Below are 15,138 nucleotides of genomic sequence, written 5' to 3' on the forward strand. Positions count from 1 at the left end.
ACAGGTCGTAGGAGACCGGCGGCGGGGCTTTGTTGGCTAAGTATTGTTCTCTGAATAATCGCGACAACTGGCGGAAAGATGTGATATGGCCCTCGGGGAGGCTAATGAACCAGTCCATAGCCATCCCGGTCAGGGTGCTCATGAAGAGCTTGCACTTGGCAGCATCAGAACCACCTATCAGGACCATCTGTGTGTGAAATGCGGCAAGGTGCGTCTCTGGGTCCTCCATCCCAGTGAAGATTACCTTGGGTCCCGCGAACGTGTTCGGGATCGCTGCATCTAGGATCTCCTGCGAGAAAGGAGTGGAAAACTCCCTTGGTGGGGAATGGTTCTCCGTCTCGTCCTGCCCAGGCCGCCTTCGATCGTTTCTCAGGCCCTGGCGCAACTCCTCATTCACACGGTGGAGCTCTTCGTTGCGCTCATGCGAGGCGTCAAGGTCTGCCTGCATGCGCTCCTGCTCCATCTTCGAATCCGCCATGTCCTGCTGCAGCCCCCTCATTATTTCCAGGACCTGCTGCATGGATAGGTCTGCTGGGGCTGCGCGCGCTGCTCTTCGTCTGGTGGGGGCCATTGTCACTCCAACCTCCTTCAACGTTACTGTAACTTGGTAAAATTTCCTCGAACTTGTGATGGGACTGATGTTTTATATCGGCCCCACGGTGGGCGCCAAATGTTCCGTCCGGTTGACCGGGACGTCTTCGTGCACGACCTCAACAGTCAACTGGGGACTCCTTCCCGCCGGTTGCCCGTGGATTCCTGCAAAAAAGAGGACAAAGAGGCGCCCTAGCGGCCGTGTGCACTCCGACGCTCAAGTCAGCCAGCAAGAAACACCAAAAACTGTCCACCCACGTCTCTAAGCGCCGCGTATGGCACTCTGGGGGTGGTAAAAGAAACCGTGTATATGTGTGTGTGTTGTCCCCTTCAGGCAAAAATCTTCTCCGGTCAGTTGTACGTAACCTTAAAGCACGGGCAAGCAACCAAAGAGTTTCTCGTAAATTTGCCAAAGGTTCCAACCCTTTTTCCGACATTCTCCGCGCTATTTAAACTGCCCCAGCATTTAAAGCGCCTTAAAGCGCTTTTAAACTCGAACGTAACACACTCATTAAAGCGCTTAATTACGAAACGTAGCGCATTTAAGACGTTGAAACGCTTGGGAGCCATAATAGTACCTGAATGCTGAAAAGGGAAACTGTATTGAATATCTTTAATTACCTGGCACCTGACTAGAGGGTGTTTCTATTCCGGCATTGCTGTCATACACGTGGAGGGCCTCACGACGTCATGACCCCATCTGGGGGCGTTTCTGCCCATCTGGGGACGTTTCTACGTGTGGGTCCTCCTGCTTGGGAGTGCTACTGCGCTAGGGGTGGCTTTTTGGGTGCCAAATCATGCCCCCAAGTATCTAGCCACTTACTCTGAGAGCGTATCTGCCTTCCTCTCACACCCTGCACTCGGTTATCCTGGGCGTGACCTTCCTCTTGGGTCGTATCTGTCCCGAAGGCGTCTCTGGGGCGGCAGGGGTACTTCGCGAGTCAGGCTGCCCTTCACTGGTACTATCACTATGGCCTTGAAGCCACCTTTTCCTTCTCTTTATCACTTTCCCGAGATATCGGGACCTGAGGCTTTCCCACGACGTCGCTCCCTCCATGGTCTTTCCTACCCATGGGTATCGGGGAACCACACCGTGATTGCCTTGCTTTTACACTGTTGGATCTGGCGACGCCCTCACCTGGGCGACGCCTTCACCTAGGCGACGCCCTCACCTAGGCGACGCCTTCACCTAGGCGACGCCTTGCCTTAGCGACGCCTTGTCCTGCCTTGGCGACGCTTCCTCTTGGCGTCTCTACACCTGGGCGACACCTTGAGTTGACTTTGACCTTCCAGTCGTTGACTTTGACCTTGACTTAGTCAACGCCCTGATACGGGACGGTACAGCTTGATTGGGTTTTAACCCACAAAACAAAAAGGATAGATTTTCAAAATCTTTTTCGAAAATGCCAGAAAAACAATCGATTGGACCATCGAAACAACTGATTATTACATGCTTCTATTGCATGAAAAGAGGCCATTCTGTGAGGTTCTGTAAAATCAGAAAATATGTTGTTCCTAAGGGCTTTATGAAATGGATTCCTAAGTGCACTAAAGATTCAATTGATGAATGTAAACCAAATGGACCCACATTCATAAGGGGACCAAATCTTTGTGCTTGAAAATCTTCTTTGTAGGAAATCTTGGAGGAGAGCAAGCAACAATGGTACTTGGACAGTGGATGTTCCAAGCACATGACAGGGGACAAATCAAAGTTCCTAAGCATCTCCTTTAAGCAAGAAGGGCATGTCACCTATGGGGACAACAACAAAGGAAGGATTCTTGGCAAAGGATCCATAGGAGACAAAGACATCTTGGTCATCCATGATGTGCTCTATGTAGATGGTCTAAAGCACAATCTGTTGAGCATTAGCCAACTATGTAACAAGGGATATCAAGTGATGTTCAAGTCAAACACATGTGAAATCTGTCTACCCAACACCAAAGAGGTAATGTTGGTAGGTAAGAGAGTCAATAATGTGTATCTTCTAGATATCTCTTCACCATGTTCAATTGGATATCTTCTATCCAAGAAATATGAATCTTGGCTTTGGCATAGAAGAATTGCTCATATTCACATGAATCACTTGAACAAGTTAATTTCAAGGGATCTTGTGATTAGGCTACCAAAGCTCAAGTTTGAGAGGGATCACATTTGTGAAGCGTGCCAAAAAGGGAAACAAGTGAAAAGTTCTTTTAAAATAAAAAATGTTGTTTCTTCTTTAAAACCCCTTGAACTTCTTCACATGGATCTCTTTGGACCCTCAAGAACTGAGTCTTGGTGGAAATTATTATGCTCTTGATATTGTTGATGACTTTTCTAGGTTCACTTGGACTCTTTTCTTGGAATCAAAGAGTGATGCGTTTTCTGCATTCAAGAAGCTAGCAAGAAGGTTGCAAAATACAAAGAACTGCAACATAGGCTCTATTAGAAGTGATCATGTAGGAGAATTCCAAAATGAGAAGTTTAGCAAGTTCTGTGAAAAGATGGGGATTCTGCACAATTTCTCTGCACCAAGAACTCCACAACAGAATGGTCTGGTAGAGAGGAAGAACAGGTCTCTTGAAGAGCTAGCAAGGACAATGCTTAGTGAATCATCTCTTCCTAAGTACTTTTGGGCGGATGTAGTGAGCACTTCTTGTTATGTGATGAATAGAGTGCTTATTAGGCCCATTTTGAATAAGACTCCATATGAACTCTTCAATGGAAGGAAGCCTAACATCAACCATCTCAGAGTTTTTGGCTGTAGTTGTTTCATTCTCAACAATGGAAAGGAAAACTTGGGGAAGTTTGATGAGAAAGCGGATCTTGGCATCTTTATAGGGTATTCTCTCACAAGTTATGCATATAGAATCTACAATAAGAGGTTGATGACTGTAGAAGAATCAGTTCATGTTGTCTTTGATGAGGTAGATCACAAAAACATCCAAATCCCGAAGACTAGAGCTGAAGAGGATGAACGGAGCATCAGTTTGGAGAAGCTAGAAATCTGTGCATAAAAACAACCAGTTGATTCGTAGAAACAACCGATTGAAATTCTACAACAGAGTGAGATGCCCAAAGAGTGGAGGATTCCTAGAGATCTGTCAGTGGAAAACATCATAGGGCAGATAAAGGAAGGTGTCTCCACACATAGCTCCATCTCAAACTTCTGCAGGCACACATCTTTTGTCTCTCAAATTGAACCTAAGTCAATTCATGAGGCTCTCAAGGATGAAAAGTGGGTTGAAGCTATGCATGAAGAGTTAAATCAGTTTGCAAGGAATGAGGTATGGTTTCTTGTCCCTAGAACATATGAAATGAATATTATAGATTCGAAGTGGGTTTTCAGGAACAAGTTGGATGAAGATGGTGTGATCACAAGGAACAAAGCAAGGCTAGTTGCCAAAGGCTACAGTCAAGAGGAGGGCATAGACTATGGTGAAACCTTTGCCCCTATTGCAAGGTTGGAGGCTGAGGCTGCATCTCGCTTTTGCTTGTATGAGTGGTTTAAAAATCTTCCAAATGGATGTCAAGAGTGCCTTCTTGAATGGCTACATCAATGAGGAAGTGTATGTAGATTAACCACCGGGCTTTGAAGATTATAAACATCCCAACCATGTCTTCAAGTTGAAGAAAGCTTTGTATGGACTGAAGCAAGCTCCAAGGCAGTGGTATGAGAGGCTTAGTAACTTTCTGCTATCTCATGTTTATAAAAGGGGAATGGTAGACAAGACTCTCTTCATCAAAAAGTCAAATTCAGAAATAATTCTTGTGCAAATCTATGTTGATGACATCATCTTTGGTGCTACACAAGATAGGTTGTGTGAAGAATTTGTGGCTGCAATGAAAGGTGAGTTTGAAATGTCTATGATGGGAGAACTGTCTTTCTTTCTTGGATTACAGGTTAAGTAAACAAAGGATGGGATCTTTGTATGTCAATCAAAGTATTGCAAGGAGATTCTCAAGAAATTTGAAATGGAGAGTTGCAAAGAAGCAAGCACTCCAATGCCATCAAGCTGCTACATGGATGTTGATACTGCTGGAAAGAGTGCAGATCAAACCAAATACAGAGGATTGATTGGCTATTTGCTTTATCTAACAGCTAGTAGGCCGGACATCATGTTTGTGGTGTGTCTATGTGTTAGATATCAAGCAAATCCTAAAGAGTCACACTTCAAAGCTGCAAAAAGAATTCTGAAATATCTCAAAGGAACATCATATGTTGGGTTATGGTATCCTTCTCACTCTCCAATGCATTTAATTGGTTATTCAGATTCTGACTTTGCAGGTTGCAAGCTAGATAGAAAAAGCATAAGTGGCACTTGCCACCTTCTTGGCTCAAGCCTAATCTCATGGCATAGCAAGAAGCAAGCTTGTGTTGCTCTCTCTACTGCTGAGGCTGAGTATATTGTTGTTGGAAGCTGTTGTGCACAGATTTTGTGGCTCAAACAACAACTAACAGACTTTGGATTACATATCAACAAAGTTCCTTTGATGTGTGATAACACAAGTGCCATCAATCTTACTAAAAATCAGATTCAGCACTCAAGGACCAAACATATTGAGATAAGGCATCATTTCATTAGGGATCATGTAAACAATGGGAACTGTGAAGTGAAGTTTGTGGAGACCAAACTGCAGTTAGCTGACATCTTCAAGAAACCACTACCAAAAGAGAGCTTTTTCTTCCTAAGAAATGAGTTAGGTATCCTTGATCTTAATAATCTCTCTTAAATCTGTTTTATTACTGTTAAAGTCTATTTGTGAAGACAAATAGGGGGAGAATAATTTGGTCTTGTGTATCCTTATCTGAAACTGTTTAATACTGATTAAAATCTCTGATATAAAACTATTTTCTGTTGCTGCTAATAGAAACAACCGATTGTTTATCAGGTTTTATACTTTCAATGTGTGAAAATCCAACCTGCTGCTGTAAGAAGCATTGGATGGTATATATGTTTTTCTTTTGTAGGTACTGCTTTAGATTCAATCAGATCAAACACAAGCACCAGGGATATGTTTTCATCAAATAGGAGGAGATTGTTGAACCAAGTGGTGTTCAAGCTTTGAAGAATCCAAAACCCTTTAAAGGATGTTGAAGGTTGTGCTTGTTGTTGCTGAGCTGTCTTAGAAAGGATCTGGGGTAGATTGAGTTATGTAATCCACTCTTGATTGAATCCAAAGCATAGGCATTCTCAATCTTTTAAAAGAAAAGTGTTTTTCAAACTAAGTGAAAAACAACCGATTGTTTTGTCGAAACAACCGATTGTTTTATACTTAGGTGTTTTTAGAAAAGGTTGAAAACTGTTTTTCAAATGGTTGAGCTGTCAAAACCAAAACAACCGATTGATTCGTGGAAACAACCGATTGTTTGTTTTGGTACCATAACAGAAAAATGGTTTGTGCTTTGACTAAGCATTAAATGATTTTCTGACTGTTTACGCTCCAGTTATTAATGTTTTGACCAATCTTTAAATGCAATGAATAGTTTGTTAAGATTTGATAACAAACAATATCTTTGAATATATTCAGAAAAACAGATTTGAGTTTTAAGACTTACACAAGTTTTGAGATTTTCAAAGAGTTGAGATTGCTTAGAGATTGAGATTGATCAAAGAGTGTGAGATAGGATTTTCTCTTGTATTGATTTCAGATTTGCTTTTGTAACAAGTGTAATCCTTGTATTTGTTGAACAAGAACCTTTGTGTGTTTGCTGAGAAGTGTTGTGTGTTCTTGAGGGGATCAAGATCAGCATTCTTAGTGTTGGTGTGTTGGCCAAAAGAAGTGTGTGTCTTGAAGGGATCAAGGTCACTTTCTTGGTTGTTTTGTAAGTGATCTAGGTTTGAGTACTTAGTAGTGTTCCTCAGCGGTTTCTGAGAAGACTGGATGTAGCTCTGGGTTTAGAGTGAACCAGTATAACTCTCTGTGTGCATTTTCTCTATCCCTTAACTCTTTAAATTCAGTTTTGATATTTGTAAACTGGTATAAACAACCGATTGTTTTGTTGGTGTTGTGCTTTTAGCTTTGTGTTTTGAAAAATTGATTTCTTAATCAAGATATTCTCGAAGTAATTTCATTCAAGGCTAAAAAGTTTTCGAAATCCCTCTTTAAACCATTCACCCTCCCCCCCCCCCCCCCTCTAGTTTAAAGCCATACATTCTAACAGTTGTTACATTCTTTTATTGCATGAAGAAAGACCATTCTGTTAGATTCTGCAAAATAAATAAATTTTCTGTTCCCAGAGGCTTTATGAAATGGATTCCCAAAGGTTGTGAGGTTTCATATGATAAAAGTAAACCAAAAGGACCCACATTTGTAAGGGGACCAAACCTTGTTGCTTGAATTCATGTTTATGCTGGGAATATAGAGAAACATGAGGCACTGAGTCATCTGATCAGGTTCTTGGAAGGAAAATATCAACATTGAAGTTGAATCAATGTTATGTATCAGTCCAAGGTACTCAATATTCAAAAGAGACTTCTTGACCAAAAGGCATATGACTCATTGAAGGAACATCATAAAGGATAATACCTTCTTTATCTCTATCTTTAATTCCTTTTAAAATTCTTTTTCATGCTTAATAAGTCTGGTTAAATGCTTAATTTCATCTACACTGAATTCTATCTGTAAATTCTTAAAATTCAAAATTTGTTTTGCTGCTGCAGAAAAACAACCGATTGTTTCGATTGTTTCCTCTCTGACAGCACTGTGAAAGAATGGATTTAATTCTTTTTTTTGAATTTTGTCTGTTGCAGATCTCAATTATGAAAGAATCCTTAGTCAATAAAGCAGTGTTGAAAGTTGATCACGTTCTGGAGGAAGTTACAACATGTCATAAAGGAATATATTCCAAAATCTTGAAAATTTAAGAGCCTTTATGACTAGTCAAAGATCACATTTGATGACCATGTGATTTTCTGCTTTTTCTTATGTTTTATGTGCAGGTCTTGGTCAAGTCTTTTCTCTCTGAAAAACTGAAACCCACTCACATCATTGAATGCAGTTTGGTTCTGTGTTTCTTTAAATTCTATTGCAGTTGTTCTCTCTCACAAGAACAATCAATTGAGTCATCTCTTGCAACATCTCTTGCTCTCCTTGTGTGAGTCTTCTTTGCCCTTTTTTTCTGCTATCATGGAATCAACTCCTCCTACATCAAAGAGGGTCAAAACCAGAGTTGTAAGGTCTGGAGGGAGATTAGAGGGCTGGTTTTCTGGAGACAATGAGCTCATTGAAAGGTATTGGTTTGAAACTAGCACAAAGGTGATTAACAACCCCAAAGTTGTTTCCTTTGATTGTTGAAAAGCCAAAAGCTAGATAATGTGAGGAAGTTGCTCAAAGATCAATCTCTAAGAAGGTTCTTGGAGATGAAGAGGAACATATACCCTGATTTGATCCGGGTATTCTACACCAATCTCAAGTTTGAGGGAAACAACCTTGTTTCTCATGTGAAGGGAGTTGACATGGAGATCACTTATGATGTGTGGACTGTTGTTGTTGATCTAAAATATGCTAGACTAAGAATCAACAAGGGAAATCTTGGAGTAGTGGAGGATTTTAACAAAGTCCAATACTACAAGAGTTGCTTGAAGAATCAAAATGCCCAAGTGAGAACTTGTTCGGTTGGAGGCTTAAAGCTAGATGAAAGGGTGCTTGCTCTTATTGTAACTTGGATTCTTACTCCAAGGGGGAGCAACCATTCTGTCCTAACAGAAGAAGACCTTGTATGCATCTACTGCATCATGAAGAAGATCAAAATCAATTGGATCCACATCATCAAAGAACACATGCAAAAAGCCATGAGGTTAAGTGATTATCACTATCCCTATGTTGTTTTAATCTCTAAATTCTTGCTCTATTTTGAAGTGAATCTTGAGGATGAGACATTTGAGCTGGTTAAGTCAACACAAGAGATGAACAATGGCTCTCTTAGCAAGATGTGATTCACCAAAATAAATTGGAAATGGGTGAGTAAAGAAGGAGATCATGGTGCTTCATCAAGTGCTGCAGCTGCTGATTTTGATGAAAAAGATCAAGCTGCTGACATGGATTTTCACCATGAGGAACAACCTGAGATCAATCTAGGTGTTGGAACCAATGCAGGAAATCAAGAAGATGAAATGCCATCCATGTCTTCTTTTGAAAGATACATGGTAAATAGGCTTGATGGTTTTGCTGAGAACCAAATAAATCTTCATGATTTGTGTGTAAGCAACTTCCAGAGTATAGACAACAGGTTCAACAACATGGATACACGGTTTATGACCTTGGATGAACAGATAGAAGTTGTTCAGAATCAGATTTTTGAACTCCAGTATGGCAACGATGATTAAAGTAAAAGCAACCGGTTGAATTCACAAAACAACCGATTGTTTTTGGTCTTGTATCAGTTTAAGTCCTTCTGTTTTTTCAATTCTGTAAAATCTGGAACAATTATGTTTTCATCTCTCTTTTTTTGTCTATTTGTGAAGACAAATAGGGGGAGATTTTATGTTGTGTTGTCTTTCATTATCTTTTATATTTTTGCAAACTCTATTTTGTGTATGAGTGTTTAAGTAAGCCTTATTTTTGCTGGTTTTAATGCTGCTGATATACTGTTTCTGTTTTTGCTCTAACCCTCTATCAGAGATATTGTGCTTTGCTTAAACTTTGTCTTGCATGAATTGCTTCAGATTCAATCAAATCCAACACAAGCAACCAGGGATTAGTCTTCATCAAATAGGGGGAGATTGTTGAATCAAGTGTGTTCAAGCTTTGAAGAATCCAAACCCTTTGAAGTTTGATGGAAGGTTGGTTGTGCTTGCTGTTGCATAGGTGTTTTAGAATAGGATTTGGGGTAGATTTTTTGTGTAAATCCACTCTTGATTGAATCCAAAGCTTAAGCATTCTTAAACCTTTTAATTGAAAGTGTTTTTCAAACTAAGTGAAAAACAACCTGTTGTTTTGTCAAAACAACCGATTGTTTTATACTTAGGTGTTTTTAGAAAGGTTGAAAACTGTTTTTGATGGTTGACTTGTTGTCAAACCAAAACAACCGATTGATTAGAGTATTCAACTGATTGTTTGTTTTGGGACCATAACAGAAAACTGTTTTGTGCTTTGACTAAGCATTAAATGATTTTATAACTGATTACGCTCCAGTTTTAAATGCTTTGACCAGTCTTTGAAAGCAATAAATAGTTTGTTATGTTTGTAACAAACAAGAACAGAGATTTAATAAAAGAAAAATAGATTTGAGTTTTTCACTGATTTTTGCTTTTCAAGAGTTGAAGTTTGCTTTGTGATTGCTTGGATCAAGAGAGTGTGGAATAGGATTTTCATCTTGTATTGATTTTAGACCTTTCTATAACAAGTGTAATCCTTTTGTACTTTGAAGAAACTCTGTGTGTGAAGCTAAGAAGTGTTGTGTGTTCTTGAGGTTGTCAAGATTAGCATTCTTAGTGGTGTTTGTGCTGAGCCAAATGAAGTGTGTGTCTTGAGGGGATCAAGGTCACTTCTTTGGTGATGTTGTAAGTAATCTAGGGTTGATTGCTTAGTGGATTCCCCAGTGATTTCTCAGAAGACTGGATGTAGCTCTTGGTTTAAGAGTGAACCAGTATAAACATGTGTGTTCAATTTCTCTATCCCTTGAACTCTTTAATTTCAATTTATATTGTAAACTGGTATAAACAACCGATTGTTTCTGCAAAACAACCGATTATTTTTCTGGTGGTGTGCTAAATTGCTTTGTGTTTTTGGCAAACTGAATTCTGAATCAAGTTTTCTAGAAGTAATTTCATTCTAGACTTAAAAGTTTGCGAAAACTCTTTTTAAACCATTCACCCCCTCCCCTCTAGTTTAAAGTCATACATTCTGACATGATTGACTAGATTTACTATTGAATTCATTAGAAAACTACTTGAGGTCATCTAACCTTATTATACTATTATATCTTTAGTGTTAAACCGGTCTAATAATGGGTAGACGATTTATACTGAAATCATTTTAATTTGACTAATAAACAACAATTATTAATATTTTTCTCATTTTAGATAAAAAAAAAATCAAAACTAACTATTATAATAAAATAACAAATGGAGTACTTATTTGTCTCTCACACCCAATTTAAGCTGAAAACAATTTTAAATCTACATCTTTCAATTTTCCTACATCCTTCTAACACCTAATAGAAAAAATAATATTTTTAATTTCTTATTGATTCATTTCAAATTATTTATATTTTAAAATAAAAATTTAATTTTATTAGTATAGAATGGTGTAGTGTAGAAAATTAGGTGTTTGTGTATCTGAGTAAATATGATACACAAACAAAGTTATTCCTCGTAGATCATGGTAAAACCTGACTTCACTGCATAAAAAGAAAATTTTAGTTGTGTATTGTAAATAAAAACATATTATTTTCAAATAAAAATTCATGAAAATTTAGTTTATCAATTTCTTTAATAAATTAGCTATTAGTAAATTTTATATTAATTATACAGTGAAAGTCGGTACACAAGAGTATTTATTATTAACCAATATATACACAGAGGACCAATTTACTCTAATTTTTTCTTTCTTTGAACTATTTATTTTTAATCTAAGAACTACGTATATATAAGTAGTATTTCAATAAAATGAAAAGTAAAGAGTGTATATATGAGTTACATACGAAACAACATCACGCATTGCATTGGCACTATTGATCCCACTGAATATGAAGTTCATACATATAACTAAGTTTAATTTGTTTTCAACTTAGATTTAATAGCACAAAGAAAAACTAATTGTAGTCATTGATGAACCCAATAATAGACATTAACATATCTTTGTTGAAAGGGAAATTGAAGTTATTGTGCAGAGGCATAGAGCCTTTATTTTTAAGAACAATTGCATGCAGAAGGAGCAGGTTGAGCTTGTAGTCTTAAAAGTGCTTCCCTAACAAAACAAAACTTTATCTGACAAACGATCCCTCTAAAACACATCACAGCCGCCACTTGTTATTAGTTTTTCTTGGATGGTGGAAAGTGACCATAGGGTGGGGGACTGCAACCCGGTGGGTAAGGAAGTTCGAACACTGGTGGCGGTTTCTCATAAGGGGGTAGAAATAGTGGTGGGGGCTTCTCATATGGAGGTTGAAACACTGGTGGTGGCTTCTCATAAGGGGGTTGGTACACTGGTGGTGGCTTCACGATAGGAGGTTGATACACCGGTGGTGGCTTCACGAGAGGAGGTTCATATACGGGTGGTGGCTTGACATGAGGAGGTTGATACACTGGTGGTGGCTTCTTATAAGGCGGTTGATACACTGGTGGTGTCTTCTCGTGAGGAGGTTGATATACCGGTGGTGGCTTCACGAGAGGAGGTTGATATACCGGTGGTGGCTTCACGAGAGGAGGTTGATACACTGGTGGTGGCTTCACGAGAGGAGGTTCATACACTGGTGGTGTTTTCTCGTGAGGAGGTTGATATACTGGTGGTGGCTTCACGAGAGGAGGTTGATACACTGGTGGTGGCTTCACGTGAGGCGGTTGATATACTGGTGGTGGCTTCACGTGAGGAGGGTGATATACTGGTGGTGGTTCTACGAGAGGAGGTTGACAGAATGGTGGTGGCTTCTTGTGAGGAGGTTGATACACTGGTGGTGGCTTCTCGTGGGGAGGCTGATACTCTGGTGGTGGCTTCTGGTGAGGAGGTTGATACAGTGGTGGTGGCTTCTCGTGTGGAGGTTGATACTCTGGAGGTGGCTTCTGGTGAGGAGGTTGATACACTGGTGGTGGCTTTTCGTGGGGAGGTTGATATTCTGGTGGTGGCTTCTCGTGTGGTCGTTTGTCATGAGGAGGTTTGTATAGTGGTGGTGGCTTTTCATGAGGGGGTTTGTTATGAGGAGGTTCGTACACTGGTGGAGGTTTCTCATGCGGTGGTTGATACTTTGGTGGTGGTTTCTCATAAGGAGGTTGAAAGACTGGTGGTGGGTTCTCATATGGAGGGTGGAAGAGTGGAGGAGGGATGAATGGGGGTTTATATAATGGCGGTGGTATTTCAGTTGGTGGAGGTTCATAGATGGGTGGTATCTCTATTGGGGGAGGCTCATAAATGGGTATGTTGAAATTAGCCACCACTGGAGTAGTGACAAACACCACTCCAAGAAGGAGCAACGTGAGTGAGTGTAAAGAAGTCATGTGAGACAGCTTGTGGCGAAGAAACTCCTAACTACGAAAAAGCATTTATAGGGAGAGATATCACAAAATTTTCTGTCAAAATCATCTATATTTTCTTATTTTATTATTAACTGTATACAAAATAATATTTAAATCCCAATAAAAAGTCAAAAGTGTGGCAGGTATAATTTGTGGTTTTTATTTAAAAGAATACTTTTGACACCTGGAAATGTAAAACCATTCTCTTAATAGTCCATTGTAATAATATAATAATATATATTAGTATTTTAAATGAAAATATAAAATAAATATAATTAAAATATTAATTTATTAAATTATTAAGTAGGTGTAATTAATTGGAATATCAAAATATCAGCAATTTCTTTCTATATTGAGTACCCCTGAGTGGATTTTCTACCCATTAAAGTTCAATGGAGTCTCCTGAGAACTATGTGTTCTGACAGTAGGATTAATTATTGTGCAATAATTACAGATCTGAGTAAAACATAGGATAAAATTAAAAAAATAGTAGTTATATCACTTGTTTCTAATTAGTACACTGCAGAGGATCAAATTAATAAAAGAGTCCAAGTTATATATTTTTTTTCTTCTAATTAATCAATTACTTGCTTGTCTTTAATTATTAAATTATTTTATTTTGATAACTGTTATAATTTGATAGTATGGTTCTATTATTTATTTTTCATTTTCAAATTTTGATGTATATATATATAATTTATTTGTTAGTTTTTCAGAATGAATAAAATTGATCTCTTGGTATTTTGTATGGTGAAAATGAAAAATGAAGAAAGGATGGAGGGAGGTTGGGATGATTGGTGGAGTAAAAGGTGTCACGAGAAGCTGATGAAATAATGACCACCCGTATTCACTCCAATCATACACCACAACCTGCTCTTTCTCATAAGGTTATATAATAAAACAAAAATTACTCCAATCATAATAAAATTACTTTTATCCAAATGGAAACATATAATATTCTCCGTCAAAAATGGAAACATTTTGCTACTACCTCCGTGAAAAAAATAAAAATAAAACGTAATATCAATAATGTTTGTTCATAAAACTGTGTTTAAAAATATCAGTTAGATTTGATTATTTTTAAATTAAGCGATAGCACCATCACAAAACTATCTAATGTTACGTTCCTATTAGTGAAAAATTATTAATTATTAAAAAAAATCAAAAAAATACGTACAAAATGTTTTTTATACTCTTTTTTATAACATTTATAATATTATTATATAAAAAATTACGTATTTTTATCGAAAAATTAACACCCAATTTTACTCAATAATAAAAATATTAACATATTTTTTTATAAAGAGTATTAGTGAGATGATTTTTTCACGAGTAAAAAATGTCTCATTTGCTAACAAAATATATTTGAACGTAATAACGCGACATTCGGTCTTTGAAATGGCCCGCGGAACAATCTTCCCTTGGCTAAATTAGTTTAAAAAAATAAAAATATTTAAAAGTGTTTAAGTATGTGCATGGAGTAGAAGGTGGGTAGAGGAAATATCCCACTAAAATAGTCATGTTTGACAGAAATAAATTATGCAAAAGGTGTTTTTTTTTAATTTCAAAATAATAGTCTTTTAATATTATAAAATACTAATAAGAATTTTTTAATCACATAAATTTAAGCGAAAATATATATTCAATTTTACTCTTTGATCCTTAATTTATAATATAATAATACTTAAAATATATAACTATTTTAATTGTATTATTTAAATAAATAAATCAAGTCAATCAACTTTAATTATATTATATTAAATATATAAAATAAAATAAAATACTTAAATAAGTTAATGTACCTAACTCAGAAATATGCTATAGTTGAAAAGAGTACGCTGAATTGAGTTTACTCAATTTCCATCATAAGCTGGTACACTTTTACACCCACGCTAGATAAAAAGTTTCTTTGAGCCACATGAACTACGACTTCCACCGCCACATCTTCAATATTTTATTTATCCATCTGTAAATAAATTTATTTATTATTAACATAGTAAAAATATATTACATGAAATTTATTGCTTGATAGTCAAAGATTCAATAAAATATTTTTAAAATTTTAATGACTCATTCTATTAATACTTAATAGATCAAAATAAATTTAAAACAATCATAATTTTTAAAGTTTTTAAAATTATATTTCAAAGTTTTTAAAATTATATTTTAAAATCTTTTTTACAATTTTTTCATTTTTTAAATTTAGTTTAAATTTATTTTTTAATTATTAATTGCATGGTTAGATATCCATCTATCCTAAAACCATATATCAAATAATATATTTTCTTATATTTATTAAATATATTTTTATGGACTAATTGAATATATATATATATAAAGGAAAATAATGGATAAATTGAATTAACTTTTATTAAATATATTGAATTAGAT

The 15,138-nt window shown here is 37.0% G+C and overlaps 1 protein-coding gene across 1 annotated transcript; it reads right to left on the bottom strand.

Annotated features, from left to right (window-relative positions):
* Positions 1-11,211: 11,211 nt before the first annotated feature.
* LOC137817165 (early nodulin-75-like) lies at positions 11,212-12,751 on the bottom strand. The gene has a single exon (XM_068620416.1). It carries the CDS (start codon positions 12,727-12,729, stop codon positions 11,551-11,553), a length of 1,179 nt encoding a protein of 392 aa, XP_068476517.1. The 5' UTR covers positions 12,730-12,751; the 3' UTR covers positions 11,212-11,550.
* Positions 12,752-15,138: the final 2,387 nt, after the last annotated feature.

The sequence above is a fragment of the Phaseolus vulgaris genome, unplaced genomic scaffold, assembly GCF_000499845.2.
Source record: "Phaseolus vulgaris cultivar G19833 unplaced genomic scaffold, P. vulgaris v2.0 scaffold_18, whole genome shotgun sequence".
NCBI classification, from domain to species: Eukaryota; Viridiplantae; Streptophyta; class Magnoliopsida; order Fabales; family Fabaceae; genus Phaseolus; species Phaseolus vulgaris.

Coding starts and splice junctions, on each gene's coding strand:
- LOC137817165 (XM_068620416.1), bottom strand. CDS start 12,729: ATGACTTCTTTACACTCACTCACGTTGCTCCTTCTTGGAGTGGTGTTT.